The sequence below is a fragment of the Narcine bancroftii genome, chromosome 1 (genome assembly GCF_036971445.1).
Source record: "Narcine bancroftii isolate sNarBan1 chromosome 1, sNarBan1.hap1, whole genome shotgun sequence".
NCBI classification, from domain to species: domain Eukaryota; kingdom Metazoa; phylum Chordata; class Chondrichthyes; order Torpediniformes; family Narcinidae; genus Narcine; species Narcine bancroftii.
This window is the reverse complement of record NC_091469.1, coordinates 152,104,258-152,121,080: the sequence shown is the minus strand read 5'-3', so window position 1 is coordinate 152,121,080 and position 16,823 is coordinate 152,104,258. Positions and strand designations below refer to the sequence as shown.

General features: G+C 42.5%; 1 protein-coding gene across 3 annotated transcripts in view; it reads left to right on the top strand.

Annotated features, from left to right (window-relative positions):
- Nucleotides 1–16,823, top strand: part of htt (huntingtin) — a 306,184-nt gene that overhangs the window by 59,040 nt on the left and 230,321 nt on the right. For all 3 annotated transcript variants that reach the window (XM_069941879.1, XM_069941874.1, XM_069941888.1), the window contains exons 10-11: nucleotides 11,851–11,931; nucleotides 13,563–13,936. In XM_069941879.1, the coding sequence (XP_069797980.1) occupies nucleotides 11,851–11,931; nucleotides 13,563–13,936 (455 nt within the window). The remainder of the gene's footprint in view (nucleotides 1–11,850; nucleotides 11,932–13,562; nucleotides 13,937–16,823) is intronic.

Below are 16,823 nucleotides of genomic sequence, written 5' to 3'. Positions count from 1 at the left end.
GGAGTTATAGCATTGCTAATCAAGGAGTGTGTCACAGCTGCACTCAGGACATGATGTTGGGCTCAACTACAGAGGCGGAGTGGATAGAGGTGTAATTGCATTGATACTGCCAGCCTCCCAAAAGCCACTGGGAGTGAAGGAACAGATATGTATTCAGATTATTGAAAGTTGCAAAAGCCAACAAAGTTGTCACAGTGGGAGACTTCAGTGTCTATAATTTTGACGGAGATGTCCTTATTGCTGGAGGCTTAGTTGGACAGAATTTCTGAAGTGTGTCCAGCATTTTGATATCCAAACCAGGAAGGAAACCAGACTAGACTTTGTGCTACCAATTGAGACCAGCCAGGTGATGGAAATTCAGTGGGAGAGCTCTTTGGGAACAGTGATCACTCTGCCTTCTAACTGCAAGCTTCAGGTAGCTACTGCATATACAGCAGGAGTCTGCTCTTGATCTCATTGTGAAGTGGATATCTTATTGGGATCGCCTAATGCCATGGAAGAGGTGTTCATGGTTCTCTCCTCATCTGGAAGAGCTGATTAGGTCCTTTCATGGAAGAGAAGGAGGAGGTGTAGGGATGGAGTTTGCTCCTCCACTTTCAAGGGAAAGTGCCTTGGAATACGGAGGATTGAGCAACTATTGAGTCAAGGAGAGAGTGATCCCTGCAGGAAGGTGTAGGGAGGAGAAGATGCAATTGATGGTGGGATTGTGTTGTAACTGGTGGAAGTGTTGAAGTATGATATGTTGGATGTGGAGGCTGGTAGGGTGAAAGGTAAAGATGAAGGGTGCTCTATCTCTGTCTGGGAGGAGAAAGGTGAGAGCAGAAATCTGGTAAATGGAGATGTGAATGAGGGTTCCATCAAAATCTCTTGAAAGAGGACATTTCTTGAGTACCAAGGTGATAGTGACAGAGAAACTGAAAGAAAGCAACGTTCTAACTCAAAAAATATCTGGAGGAGGTTCAGGAGTTAATGATTTTACTATGTACACAAGTGGATAGTTTGTCACTTGAGATGGAGATAGACGTCCAGAAAGAGAAGGTAGGTGTCAGAAATCATGCAAGCGAATTTGAGGAAAGATAGATGAAATTGAGAAGATCCATGCATATGCAGGTGGCAGCACCAATGCAGTTTTCAATGTGGCAGAGGTTTGTCTTTTTGTGAACAGTAAATCTTGCAAAGTGTCAGATTAAAGCAAGCATTTCCTCATTGTAAAAGCTGTAATTCTTGTTGGAAGACTTTGAATTTACACAGCATTTACCTTTAACTGGATAAGGAAAGTTGAGATGGGATACAGGCAAATGAGACTAGATTGGTTGGCATGGACAAATTGGGCCAAATGGCCAGTTTCCCTATGATTCTGAATTTGAAGCAGATTTAAAATTTTACAGGGTTAAGGAAGAATATCTTCAGATGCTGGGTTCAGATACAATACGCAGAAGGGCTGGAGAAATACAGCAGGTTATGCAGCATCCATAGGGTGTAACTGTCAATCAGTGTTTCAGGCCTGAGCCATTCATCAGGAATCTGGAAAAAAGATGGTGGGGAGGGAGTTCTTATTCGGGTGTCTCCATGTTTTTCTAGATGCCTGATGAAAGGCTTGGGCCTGAAACACTGATGGACTTTTACTTCCAATGAATGCTGCATAACCTGCTGAGTTTAGAACAGCACAGAAACAGACCCACTCGGCCCTTCTAGTCTGTGCTGAATCATTTTCATCTCGCACCCAGAAGTTTCTGATAGGTAACTTGTACCCAGTCCACAGCCCTCCATACCTCTCCCGTCCATGTACCTGTCCAAGTTCTCCTTAAATGTTAAAATTGAGCCCACATTCACCATCTCAGCTGGCAGCTCATTCCACACTCTGTGTGAAGTACCCTCTAACATTCCCCCTAAATTTTTCTACTTTCACTCTTAATCCATGTCCTCTGATTTGTGCCTCATTTACTATCAGTGTAAAAAGTCCCATCTACATTTACTCGGTCTCTCCCTCTCATGATTTAAAATACCTCTATGAAATCTTCTCTCATTCTTCTACCCTCTAGCGAATGAAGTATTGACGTGTTTAACTTTTCTGTGTCACTTAGTTCCTGAAGTCCGGGCAACAATTAGTAAATCTTCTCTGCATGAGTTCAATCTTATTGATATCTTTCCTGTAGTCAGGTGACCAAAACTGCACCCGATACTCCAAATTTGGCCTCACCAATGTCTTCTATAACTTTACCATAACATTCCAGTTCCTGTACTCAATACTTTGATTTATGAAGGCCATTATGCCAAAAGCTCTCTTTCCAACCCTATCCACCTGTGACGCCACTTTCAGGGAATTGTGTATCTATTCCCAGGTCCCTCTGTTCTACCGCACTCTTTAGTGCCCTACCATTCACTTTTTACGTCGTTCCTTGATTTGTCCTTCCAAAATGCAATGCTTCACACTTGTCTGCATTAAATTCCATCTGCAATTTTTCAGCCCATTTTTCCAGCTGGTCCACATCCCTCTAAAATGCTGGACACACTTCAGAAATTCTGTCCAACTAAGCCTCCAGCAATAAGGACATCTCAGTCAAAATTGTAGACACTGAAGTCTCCCACTGTGACAACTTTGAAAACCTTCTTCGCTGTCCACAACACCTCCATTCTTAGTGTCATCTGCAAATTTGCTGATCCGATTTATCACATTATCATCCAGATCATTGAGATAGATGACAAACAACAATGGTCTCAGCACCAATCCCTGAGGCACTCCACTAGACCCAGACGTCCAGTCTGAGAAGCAATCATTCACCACTACTCTCTGGTTTATCCCGTCCAGCCATTGTTGAATCCATTTCATTACTTAACTATGAATACTGGGCGTCAGAACCTTCCTGACTACCCTCCCATGTGGGAACATGTCAAAGGTCTTGGATAAGTCCATGTAGACAACATCCACAGCCTTTCCTTCATCAACTTTCCTGGTAACCTCCTCGAAAAACTAAGAATGACCTACCCCACACAAAGCCATGTTGGCTATCCCTAATCAGTTTCGAGCTATCCAAATAATTGTATATCAGATCTCTTAGAACACCTTCCAATAATTTACCTACTACTGACATCAGGCTCACTGGCCTATAATTTCCAGAGTTACTTTTGGATCCTTTTTTAAACAAAGGAACAATGTGAGCTACCCTTCAATCCTCTGGCACCACATCTGAGGCTAAGGACATTTAAAATATTTCTGCCAGAGCCCTGTAATTTCTCCACTAGCCTCCTTCAAGATCTGAGGGAATTTGTCAGGGGATTTATCCACCCTTATTTGCTATAAGACAGCAAGGACTTTCCTTTTTTAATCTGTATATATTTCATGACCTCACTGCTTGTTTTCCTTACTTTGCATGACTCTATGCACCTTTCCTGAGTGAATACTGATGATAAAAATAAATTTCACCTCTTCCATCTCTTTTGGCTCCATACAATTTTGTCCCTTACTATCCCTTTGCTCTTAATATACCTGTTGAACCCCTTGTGATATTCCTTCACATTCTCTGCCAAAACAACCTCGTCTTTTTTGCTTCCTGATTTCTTTCTTGACATTTTTCTAGCAATTTTTATACTCCTCAAATACCTAATTTGCTCAATGTTGCCTTTTCCTGTTCCACACCTCTCTTCTGAGCCAGATCCCAAATATCCCTCAAAAACCAAGGTTCCCTTTGCCTGCTAACCTTTCCTTAAATCCTGACAGGATTTGAAGTTTCTCCAGCACTTTTGTATCTTGCACTCAAGACTTGATAGAAATGGAGGAATTAGAATCAATAGAGGAAGAATACATGCACCAGCCATTGCTTAATCTAATACCACAGCCAAATGTGAAGGCAAAACAATTATTTTTGTGTGTAGGAACAAGCAAGACCTCAGACATAGAATTCAGGCACCCTTCTAAATATGGATTGTGATTGGAAACCTGACTTGGCTCTTCTGCTTAAATGATCATCTCCACCTTTTATAAACCATTGTACTGCACTATTTCAGTGCACTTCTGGCGGGCCTCCCCATCCACTGTCGAGAAACTTGAGATTACCCATGTCCTAATTCTCTCCATCATAATTAACCTTCCTGTGCTTGCTGACCTCGATTGTTCCACCACGATGATTTGCCTGCAAGAGTGTGTGTAATTTCTGTTTGTCGTCCCTGAAATCTTTGCACTTAATTGAATAATCGTTGCTCAAGGCTTCACTGTCTTCAGGGCTTTCCCTTTTCTGTGATGAGCATCAAGTGCTGGTACAGTACCAGATGGCTTATCTTATATGTGAACCAGTCGAGCAAACTAACCAGCAAATTCCAGCTGTTCAGTCTCTCTGTAAATCAGAATTTTATGGCAGATGATTGTTGCGGCAGTTATAATTTATGGAAGTACCTTTTCACTTTGTTGCATGGATTACCTTTTGAGCTTTCTCTGCGGTACTATATTTCTTGTCTCTTTTTCTCCTGTTGCATGCAGCTGGAGGGGTTTCTTCATGCAGTCCTGTCATCCTCAAAAAGCAGAAAGGTGACTAGAAAATATTTGTGGTAAACTGAATTGCTAGTTGTTCCTTGCTTCTCGACCATCTTGTCAATGAGCAGAGCTTCACACCATTGATTCAGTGAAAAGTGTGTGATAGTAGTTTGCATTTTCTGTGTAAATACCCAGAATTACATTGCTATTCTTTAATCAGATTTGGTTTGTATGGGAGCATTGCAATTAAAACTCTAATTGTGGGTCTAATTTATTTTAATTTAGATTTATGACACGTGTAGTTTTGTGGTGAAAGGCCTTGAATTTCAATGAGTTTTCCTGCTGTGTATTGGTACCAGTGTCCTTGTAATAATATTTAGATGATGAAAGGAGTTAGGCGTAGAAATAAACTTGGTATCCATATTTGGATGTTTAGCCCACTGAAAAATATGCATTGTTTATTTATGGGTTGGGGATTATTATGTTTGAAATGAGTCACAATAATTTGGAATGTGAGACTGGCATCCAAAGTAACTGATTCCATCTCAGGATAATTTTGTGGTTTCAATAAATGTGATTTTCTGGATGCTGAATTCTGTGACCAAATGCAAGCATGTATCTTCTGCGTAATGCTTTTTACTTGCTGCCCCAGAGAAGGAGATGGTTTGGCTCATCAGGCCCCTGCTCATCAGAGCAGACCGAGCAGGCTCATTCTCCCTCTCCTTTTTCCTGCATTTGAATGACATTCATTCTTGTCGATTGACGCTCTTCCCCCACCTTGAATCTTTTTCTATTTATCCACACCAAGAAAACTATTTTTATGCCATATAACACATTTACAAACCAGGTACGTCCCCGGCGTGTTATATGTGTTTGCATGCTCTATGAGAATATTTTTTTACATGTTAAAATAACGCGCACAATTTATTGTGGGCATGGGAAAGTCACACGAGCAATTTAGAGCAAGCACGGGAATGTAATAGCGGCAATGAGAGAACTCGCACAGTTCATAGTGAGCACGGGAATTGGGTACATACAAAATGGCAAAATTCAAAATTTTGTTCTTGAGTGCCATGGTATTCCAAGAAATAGGATATTCTGGCTAGGACATCCACTTTATCAATGTCATGTGCCCAGATCCATCCCCTGAGGTAGGAGATTAACATATCAAGTATCTCTGATTTGAGACATTAAGATGATTCTGCCCTTTGGCATCAGTTTAATCATCCTCATTACATCAAATCAAACCATAAATTTCTCAATTAACTGTGGCATATTGAGGGAGTATGGAATGTGTTTTGTCTCATGTCCCAAGTAAATGCAAATTGCTATAGTGAGTTGGAATGTAGAATACTACACCCACATGGTGTGTGCATACTGTATGACAATATTTTTACTCAATTTATGATTTTATGCATGTCATACGATTGAAAATACGGTAATTTACAGTGCTCGACTAACATCTGTGAGGAAAATGTATTGCACTGAAGCCCTTGTTGGTCAGGGCATCGGTTTTAAAAAAAGGTGCTGTGAGGAGCTTTACAAAACACTGGTTAGAACCAACTTGTAATATTTGAGCATAAAACTTTACAGCACAGTACAGGCCCTACAGTCCAACAAATTAAACCTTCCCTACCTCACGCCCATCACCCTCTTTTTCCTTTATCTATGTGCCTGGTGGGGTGGGGGTGCCTCATTAAATGTTTGGACCATATCACCAAATCTGAATCTCATTCAATGCCAATTGGAGAACTGGGTAAAGAAATACTTTAAAGGCGTGTTAACATGATGATGAAATAAACACCTTGTATCCAGTTCACGTATCACTGAAGGTTGGTTAGAATGAACAATGGGGAGAGACATAAAGGTCCAATTCCGAGCTCCTAAGAACACTGGTTAGAGCTGCCTCATGCATGGTGCTTCATTGCTGGGTGTGAGAGCCCCCCCCCCCCCCCCCAAATTACTGGGGAGGGCAAATTCCAGGGAATTTGGACCACAGTATGAAAGGCCGGGAGGTCCTGCCTTCCCAGGAATTTCACCTGCGTCCTAGTAGGGTTACCTACATAGCCTAATCTCTCCTCATTGGCTAATCCCCATATCTCTGGAATCAACCTCCTCTGCAGCGCCTTCAAAGTCAGTGCATCCATCCTCAAAGGAAGAGACCAATATTGTATGCAGTACTCCAGCTGCAGTCTCACTTGTACTGTTGCAACACAACTTCCCTGCTCTAAAATTCAAACCCTCCCGCAGTGAAGGTCAGCATGCCTTCTTGATAGCCTGCTGCACCTGCCAACCAACCTTTTGTGGTTCATAGGTTTAGTGCAGATGGGCAAAAAAAGTGGCAACTTGCTCTCACAATTCCTCCCAAGCCACCTCAAAATACTCTGTCACAGTATCTTTATTCCCAGGTCCTTTGGTTCTACCTCACTCCTCAGTGCCCTATTATTTGCTGTTTATGTCCTCGCTTGGTTTGCCCTTCCAAAATACACATCTCATACTTATCTGCATTAAATTCAATCCGCCATTTTTTAGCCCATTTTTCCAGCTGATTCAAATCCCTCTGCAAGCTTTGAAAATCTTCTTCTCTCATTCTTCTACACTCTAGGGATTAAAGTGTTGACTTGTTTAACCTTTCTGTGCAACTTAGTTCCTGAAGTCCAGGCAATATCATAGCTTTGAATGACATTATCATATCATAGCTTTCCTGTAGTCATGTGACCAAAACTGCACATAATACTCCAAATTTGGCCTCACCAATGTCTTCTATAACTTTACCATAGCATTCCAGCTCCTGTACTCATTACTTTGATTTATGAAGGCCAATATGCCAAAAGCTCTCTTTCCAACCTTATCCACCTGTGATGCCACTTTCAGGGAATTATGTATCTATTCCCAGGTCCCTCTGTTCTACCGCACTCTTTAGTGCCCTACCATTCACTGTTTACGTCGTTCCTTGATTTGTCCTTCCAAAATGCAATGCTTCACACTTGTCTGCATTAAATTCCATCTGCAATTTTTCAGCCCATTTTTCCAGCTGGTCCAGACCCCTCTGTAAGCTTTTAAAACATTCTTCAATGTCCACAACACCTCCATTCTTAGTGTCATCTGCAAATTTGCTGATCCAATTTACCACATTATCATCCAGATCATTGATATAGATGACAAACAACGATGGTCCCAGCACCATTCCCTGAAGCCCACCACGAGTCACAGGCCTCCAGTCTGAGAAACAATCATCCACCACTACTCTCTGGCTCTCCTGTCCAGTCATTGTTGAATTCATTTCACTATTTAACCATGAATACCGAGCGTCAGACCTTCCTGTCTAACCTCCCATGTGGGAACCTGTCAAAGGCCTTAGATAAGTCCATATAGACAACATCCACAGCCTTTCCTTCATCAACTTTCCTGATAACCACCTTGAAAAACTCTTAACAAGATTGATTAAACATGATCTACCACACACAAAGCCATGTTAATGATCCTTAATAAGACCATGGCTATCCAAATAGTGGTATATACAATGTTTTAGAAAACTTTCCATTAATTTACCTACAACTAATGTCAGGCTTACTGGCCTTATAAATTCCAGGGTTACATTTGGAACCTTTTTTAAACCATGGAACAGGATGAGCTATCCTGCAATCCTCTGGCACCACACCTATGGCTAAGGACATGTGAAATATTTCTGTCATAGCCCCTGCAATTTTTACACTAGTCTCCTTCAAGATCTGATGGAATATCTTGTCAGGGGATTTATCTACCCTTATTTGCTATAAGACAGTAAGCACTTCTTCCTTTTTAATCTGTAAAAATTTCATGACCTCACTGCTTGGTTTCCTTACTTCACATGACTCTGTGCACCTTTCCTGAGTGAATACCGATGATAAAAAAAATTTAAGACCTCTTCCATCTCTTTTGGTTCCATTCAAAGTGGATCACTCTGATCTTCAAGGGGACCAATTTTGTGCCTTACTCTTCTTTTGCTCTTAATATATCTGTAGAAATCCTTAGGATTTTCCTTCACATTGTCTGCAAAGCAACCTTATTTCTTCTTTTATCCTTCCTGATTTTTTTCTTGAGATTTTTCTTGCATTTTTATGCTCATCAAGAACCTCATTTGCTCTTTGCTGCCTATACCTATGAAACACATCTCTCTTTTTCTGAGCCAGATCCCCAATATCTATAGAAAACCAGGGTTCTCTTTGCCTTCTAACCTTACCTTTGATCCTGACAGGAACATACAAACTCTGTACTCTCAAAATTTCACCTTTGAAAGTCCTCTACTTCACTTGCGCATATTTGCCTAAAACCATTCCCAATCCACGCTTCCTAGATCCTTTCTCATTTCCTCAAAATTGGCCTTTCTTAATTTAGAACCTCACCTGAGGCCCAGACCCATCATTCTCCATAATTAACTTGAAACTCATGGCATTATAATCACTGGACCCAAAATGTTCCCCTACACATATTTCTGTCACCTGATCTGACTTGTTCCTTACTAGGAGATGCAGTATTGCCCCTCTTGTTGGTACTGCTGAATATTGATTTAGAAAACTTTCCTGAACACATTTGATGAACTCCAAGCCATCCTGCCCTTTTACACTATGGGAGTCCCAGTCAATAGGTGAAAAATTAAAATCTTCAACTCTCACATAGCCTTGTAAGTTTTCTCTGAACTCTTTAAATCTTATTAATATATTTCCTCTGGGCGGATGACCGAAACTGCACTTAATAATACTCCACATCTGACCTCACCGATGTCTTGTACAACTTCAATTTACCACCTCAACTCTTGCACTCAGTTCTATAATCCCAGATCCCTCTGTTCTGTTGCACTATGCAAGTCTTACCCTGGTTCATTCTTCTAAAGTCCAAGATCTTACAATTGTCTGCATGAAGTTGCACCTGGCAATTTCCAAAACCCACGGCAAATTCCTTGCTGTCCACGACACCTAGGTAATCTACTGTCATCTGCAAATGTGCTAAATTGAATTTAGCACGTTATAATCCAGATCACAAATAACAGTGGACCCAGCACAGATTCATGAGGCACACCACAGTCCAATTTCCTACCTCATCTTGGATACCACACAGCACCTTGTCAAATGCCTTACAAAATTCCATGCCTTTTCTTCAACTTTCCTGGTAACTTCTTTGAAGTGCTCTGAGCTTGATATATCACGCACAAAGCCACAAAAAAGGAGCATGATTTGCTTTCTACAAATCCTTCGGCGTCTCATCCCTGGTTAAGGACGTCTTAAATAGAGCTCCTACAATCTCTGCATGAATTCCTCAAGGTCCAAGAGAATATCTTGTCAAATCCTGGAATCCTGGAAATCCAAGGTACCTGTATTTACCTCAAGACAGCAAGCACCCCTCATCTCCCATCTCTTTTGGTTCCATACCTAATGACTGCGCTGATCTTCAAGAGGCCCAGTTTTGTCCCTTGTTATCCTTTTCCTCTTGATATATTTGTGGAAGCCCTTGGAATTTTCTTTTGCCTTGTCTATCAGAGTGACTTCATGGCTGGTTTTAGCATTCTTGATTTTCTCAAGTGTTTTCTTTCATTTCTTGCATTGGTTTGTTTTTCCTATTTTCCTTGCTGCCCGTGCCTGCTATGCCATGCCTCAAAATATCTCAGACCAAGGTTCCTTATGCCTGTTGATCATGCCTTTTAATTCTGACAGGAACATACAAACTCTGTGCTCTCAAAATTTCATGTTTGAAGACATCCGCCTACCAAGCACATTTTTGGCCTGGAAGCAACTGAACCAATCTACACTTGCTAGATGCTTTCTGATTGCATCAAAATTGGCCTTTATTCAATTTAGGATCTTAGCTGGAGAACTCAACCCCTCCTTTCCTTAACCTTGAAGAAACTAATGGCATTGTGATCACTTGGTTTCCTGCACTGTGTCCACTTCTCCTGTCGTGTCCTCTCAGAGGAAATCCAGTATTGCACTCTGTCTCGTGAAGAGCCCTATATATTGATTAGGGAAACTTAACTGAACACATTTAACAATCTTGAACCTGCACTGACTGCAAATTTCCTGTCCCTCTTGTTACGAGTCCAGACCCCAAAACCCAGCAGCAATAGATGTGCACCAGGATAAAAGGGTTACTTAAACAAAAGTTGCTCTTAATTATCTTTGAACATGAAAACAATCAAACTTTATTGACTTACTTAACCCCCCCCTCTAATTCTAAGCACAGGTGTGTATAATGTGTATACAAGTTTAGAAAAGTTCTTTGGTTCACAGTCCAATCTCACTGGTTGCAGGCAATTCTTCTACTGTGCACAGAAGTTAGCATTAATAAAGTTCACCAGGCTTTAGTGCTTAACAGGTAAATGGTTACCACTCAGAAGGGTTCTTGTTGGTTTTCAGAAAGAGTTTTTCTTGTTTCAAGTCAGCACAATGTTCCTTTCTGTTCCTCCTATTCCAAGGGAAACACCGGACAGCCAGTCCTCTCCTTTGACCAGGCCATCTTCCAGAGCTTGCCACCTTGTCCCTCTGGAACCAAAGTCTCTCCTCTCTCTCACTCCCTCCCACTCTGAGAGCAAAGCTGTTCTCCCTCTGCCTGCAAAGATCGCCTGCTCTTCCAGACAGCAAACTTTTTCAGACAAAACTGCTGCTCTGTGTTGCTGCACTGTTGGCTTTTCAAACAGTCCATCCAGTCTATTGCAAAAGCTCCTGCAAAAATTCTGTGTTTTTAAAGTGTTTGTGTGTAACCTGCTCCAACAAATCTCCCAATTTATCTCCCAAGCACCTCTATATACTCTGCCACACTCTCCAAACAGATCACCAAGCTGCCTATCTCCTCCCTCTTGTCTATTGCTCCCAAATGATCTGGAGTTCCTCCCGCTCCTTTTCCCTTCTGTTCGGAGCTGCAGCAGGATGGACTTTTTGCAGGTGTATTTATCAGGGATTCTGGTGACTTTGTTACAAGTAGAGCCACTGCTCACAGTGGGCATTTCACACAGACCTTGCCTGACCTCTTACTTGCGCCTTCTTACTGAAGCCATTTTTTTTTCCCCTCTAAGGTTGCCGTCACTACCAAAACTTGCTCCACTTCCTCAGATTCAGCTCGCTGGCTGCTCTGCTCGATTTTCCCTTTTTATTGGCTTCTGGTTCGACCTCTCTTGGCAATCTCCTGCCAGTTGCTGAGCTTCGGCTCCTGCGCTCTGTTTAAATTTAAAGATAACTCAAAACTTCTGACACTCGCCTCTCAGTAATATCCCCTGGCCTCTCTTGGTCATGAATTATCAAATTAGTTTGAATTTCTATTCGTGATTCAGTTAGTTAATTCATATGAATCCTATATTTATAAATTTAGTTGCTAACCATTTAACCTGGCGTGTCTTCATTTGAAACATAAAGGGAAAATGGTTTCTGGAGAAGAGGACGGACTTGAAGACGACGCAGACACTCGGTCAGAAGTCAGTGCCACCACTTTTCCAGGTACGAATGAATGAATGATGCTTTTAAAGAATAATATAGTTGCTGAACTTAACTGTTTTTCCATAACATCTTGCCAATTTTGAATTCTCATTTTTATCTGTGTTCCTCTTTTTAAAGCTATCACCACATCAGGCATGGTATTCTAAATCTCCTCTACCTATTTTACTTCCCCCCCCTCCCCCTCCCGCACTCATCAAATTAGACTGAATTCTGAATTTGTCAATGTATTATGTAAAAATTGGATTTTGTGACACAGTGATACACTTTATGTAGTATTATACAGGCACAATGGTAACCCTTTATGCATTATTTCTCCGAATTACGACTGCTTTTGGTGTAAAAGACTGAGACTGTTGTATCAGTACAATTGATAATATACCGATGATTTTGCCAGCTTGGTCAGGGAATGGGGAGTCCTAGCATGTATCTGAGGGTGTTTGTGAACATTTGTGTATATAGAACCATAGAATGCTACAGCATAGAAAACAGGCCATTCGAACCTTTTAGTCTGTGCTGTTCATTGTTCAGATAGCCCCAATAACCTGCTCCCAATTCATAACCCTCCAGACCTCTCTCATCCATGTATCTATCCAATTTATTCTTAAAATTCAAGATCGAGTCTGCACCCATCACATTAGATGGCAGCTCATTCCATACTCCCACCACTCTCTGAGAGAAGAACTTTCTCCTAATGCTCCCTCTAAACCTTTCACCCTCAAGCCATGACCTCTCATATTTATGTCTCCTTATCTCAGTGGAAAGAGCCTACTGGCATTTACTCTGCCCTATATCCCTCACAATTTTGTAAACTTCTATCAATTCTTCACTTATTCTTCTTCGTTCAAAGGAATAAAGTCAAAACCTGTTTAATCTCTGTGTGTTGGTTTTTCTATTAATGCTTCTATTTTCATTTTTAATGTATTTCATGCTCAATAAATATATTTAAAAAAAAAGAATTATACAAGACGTACAGACCATATCCATACTGAACAAGTCCCCATCTGCACTCGTCCCATTTAACGTGCTCACTGAGATCATTAAAATGTATTCCAAATTTCAACCACCCTGTGGGTGAAGCAATTCTTCCTCTGATCCCTACCTATTCACTCTAATCTTAGATGCCTTTACTTTTTGGAAAAATTTCCCACAATTCTCCCCTGTCTCTGTCCCTCCATAGTTTTGTGCACTTCTATCACATGGCCCTTCTACACCTTGGATAACAAACCCTGCCTATCCGTTTTTCCTCACATTAGAAACAAACCAAGACAGGCCAAGTTCTAGAAAAATTTTTTTTCCCCAATACAATGCAGCACTGTGACCTGCAATGCACAAGCATGCTGGAGAAACTCAGCAGGTCACACAACATGCGTAGGAAATAAAGGATGACCAACATTTACCCTTGACTTCCTATGGATGCTGTGTGACCTGCTGAGTTTCTCCAGCACGTCTGTGTATTGCACTCAATCCCAGCATCTGTAGATCTTGTTCAATTCTTGTAGTGACCTGTTGTGGCATGTTGGTAGATCTTGCTAATGTACAAGTTTGAGGATGAGATTTTATTGTCATATACAAAGTACAGAAATGTAGTGTCTCAGATGGTGGTAACATGTTGTCTTGCCATATGATGTCAGGTTCAATGAACAGCGAAGGAACTGGTGATGTGCCGTCATCTTCTGGTGCCTCTACTTTGGGGTCAACGAGCCCCGTGGCTGATTCTGTCGGACATGATATCATCACTGAGCAGCCACGTTCCCAGCATACACTGCAATCAGCAGAATCTGCCGACCTCAGTAGTTCAGCGACATCTGACTTAACTGGTATGACGGTGGAGGGCGTGCCTGATGAGGCGCTGAGCCGGAGCTCCAGCCAGATCAGCACCAACCAATCGGACACCAATGCAGACCTGAATGATAGGACCAATCAGACCACATCTCCACTCAGTGAAAGCTCGCAGACCACCGAGGGCCCAGATTCAGCTGTGACCCCGTCGGACAGTTCCGAACTTGTAAGTGTGCTGCATTCTGAGGGGGTATCCCAGTCCTCCACTGAGGGCCCCGACATATCTCTCAGCTCCCACATCGAGGTCCCAGACTCGGATACTACCACTTTCTCTTCATCTAGTGGTAGTGAAAAGGTCAGCAGTTAATCTCATTGGAAAAAGTGTCAATTTCCCTTTCTAAAATTCTTTGCTTCATTTGTGGCTGGAGAGCTTTTGGGCTTCTACTGGTCATGAAAAGCACATGTCCCAAGACAACTGTTCATCTGAATTTTTCTCTCCTATTTCTGTGCCCTGGTTGCACATCCCAGCAACACCATCTTGCTCTGCCTGGCTCTCTCACTCCTCTTATTGCCCCTTGTTGCAATTTTTTTCTTACTCCTGCTCTTCTTGCTGCTGTTAAACAGTAAGATTGTAAAATGGAGATCAGTGTGGGAAAAGGGTGGGGGGCGGGGTGGGGAAGGAGGCATATTCTTAGTGCAAGGGACCAAGAGCATGTAGGAACAGCAAGTAATCATATGCTTGGAAAATTGTCCTTGCCTGCTTCCCAGAGGGGAGATGCCAATTCTTTTCAACAATTTCAGTCATAGGCATTGAGTTATAAAGCACAGAAACGGGTCATTTGGTCAGCACAGCCAAGTTGGATCTTTCTGGGCTAATCCTGTCTGCCTGCATTTGGCTCATATCCTGCCAAACCTTTCCTATCCAGGAACCTGTCCAAATGTCCTTTTAACATTATCGTTGTGCAAGCCTCGCACACTTCCTCCAGCTGTTCATGTACCACCACCTTCTATGTGAAAAAAACTTGCTCCTTTAAATCTTTCTCCTCTCCCCTTATGCTCTTGAGTTTTAGAATCCCCTTATTTTGGGCAAAAAAAAAGTTAAAACTGTGACCATTCACGGATTCGTGATTTTATAAACATTAATTAAGTCACTGATTAGCATGGATCCCAGGGAGAAAAGTTCCATTGGAATAAAATAAAAACTGGGAGGAAGCTAAAAGATTCAGCAGCACCAGGACTTGGGGGGGGGGCGGGATGTGGTTGGAGGGGATAGGAGCTGATGATGACTTCGGCAAAAGTGCACCTACCAAGTTTTGATGAAGTGTTTCAATTTGAAAAGCTGAGTGCTACTTGCCACAACCCCCCTACCTTCAACCGGAGATGCTCCTTAACTTGCCCAGCTCCCTCCAGCAGATAGATTCCTGCTCCAAATTTCACTCATTAGAAAGGCTTATGGAATGTGCCTTTCTTGTAAGGATTGTGCATAAAAAATAGGGAACCTTTAACTGTGGATCCGGCAAAGTCAAAAGGACTCTTTTGGTTGCCATATTTTTTGGATGGATGTTCTTGCCCAAGAGGCAACTTGGGTCAAAGCATTAATGTGAAGAAAAAAAGATCGAGCTCATTAAAGTAGAAGAATGGGAGGTAAGCTTATTGAAACAGATTAAGATCTCAAGGAAGATAGCCCAGGTGGATACTGAGAAAATATTTCCTCTATGTATTTACCGGTATTTTGAACTAGGGAGTGTAGTTTTAGAATAAAGGCTCGTCCACTTTGGACGGTGGAATTTCTTCTGTAAGGATCACTAATCTTTGGAATTTTGCATCCCAGAATTCTCTGAAGCCTGAGTTATTGATATGGTTGAATAGACAAAATGCTGTATTTCAAAGTTTGCTCGTGGGGTAGCGAGCTGCTACAAGCTATGGCTCTATGGAGCCTATAGCGCAGGAGAGGTTGTAGCTGTATGCAGGTTAGCGTCCATTACTCGTTGGAATGTTTGGGCTGCATTTTTCAGTCTTTAAAATCTCGAAAATAAGCCGAATGGGGTAATAATGGCTGTTTTCGTGATGTCTTCTACATGGACCGGGATTTGGTGGTAGCCTCGAATTAAATCAATCTTGGAAAAGATCCGTGCCCCTTGTAGATGTGCGGTGAAGTCTTGAATGTGGGGTAGCGGTCAGACATTGTGCCCTTGTTGAGACATCTGTAGTCCCCGCATGACCTCCTCCCTCCTGTGGCTTTAGGGACCATGTGGAGGCGGGAGGCCCAGGGGCTGTCAGAGCAGCGAATAATGCCCAGCTCCTCCATTTTATGGAACTCCTTCTTTGCGAGGTTGAGCTTCTCTGGTGAGAGGCAGCGTGCTCTGGAATGAAGGGGCGGACCTGTAGTAAGAATATGGTGTCTTACCCCATGCTTGGTCTTGGATGATGTAAATAATGGCGGGAAATTCAGATAAGATTTACACAAACTCATTGTCAGCCGGTGTCACCGAATGCAGGTGATAGGTGGCGGGTTCCTTCCCCTTTAGTTTGAGGGTCTGGAAGGCACAAATCTGTGGCCTTTAATGTTCACTAGCAGCGAGTTGGCTTGAAGGAAATCCATGCCCAGGAGTGTCTGTCGAACTGCTGCTTGGGTGAAGGTTCATCTAAAATGGCTGTTCCCAAAGCAGAGGGTGATGGTGTGAGTGCCATAAGTTGGTATGTCCGAATTGTTGGCATCCTTTAGTTGCTGGGCTGTTTTGCCTTTGTGGATGTCAGTTTTGGTCGGGGGAGCATGCTTATCTCCGCCTTTGTCCACTAAAAAAATGGCGGCTGGATAGGTAGTCTTGGAGATGGGGGCTGCTAAGGTGGCCGGGCGTCGCAGCCATTAATGACGGCTGGCTTTGGTGTTTCCCTGGAATGTGCAGGGGGAGAGACATCGACGGGCCTCTGCCCCCCCACCCGTGATGCTAACGACAGTATCGCTCACCGGGGGTGTCTGTTATTCTCATGGCTGATCGGTGGTTGGGTCGTTGCTGCAGTTGCCCTCCCACGTGCTCCAGTGCTGGGGCAGCATCATGTTTGATGGACGTCTCATGGAGTGCGAAAGCGGTTTCCCTCTCGGTCATCAGGGA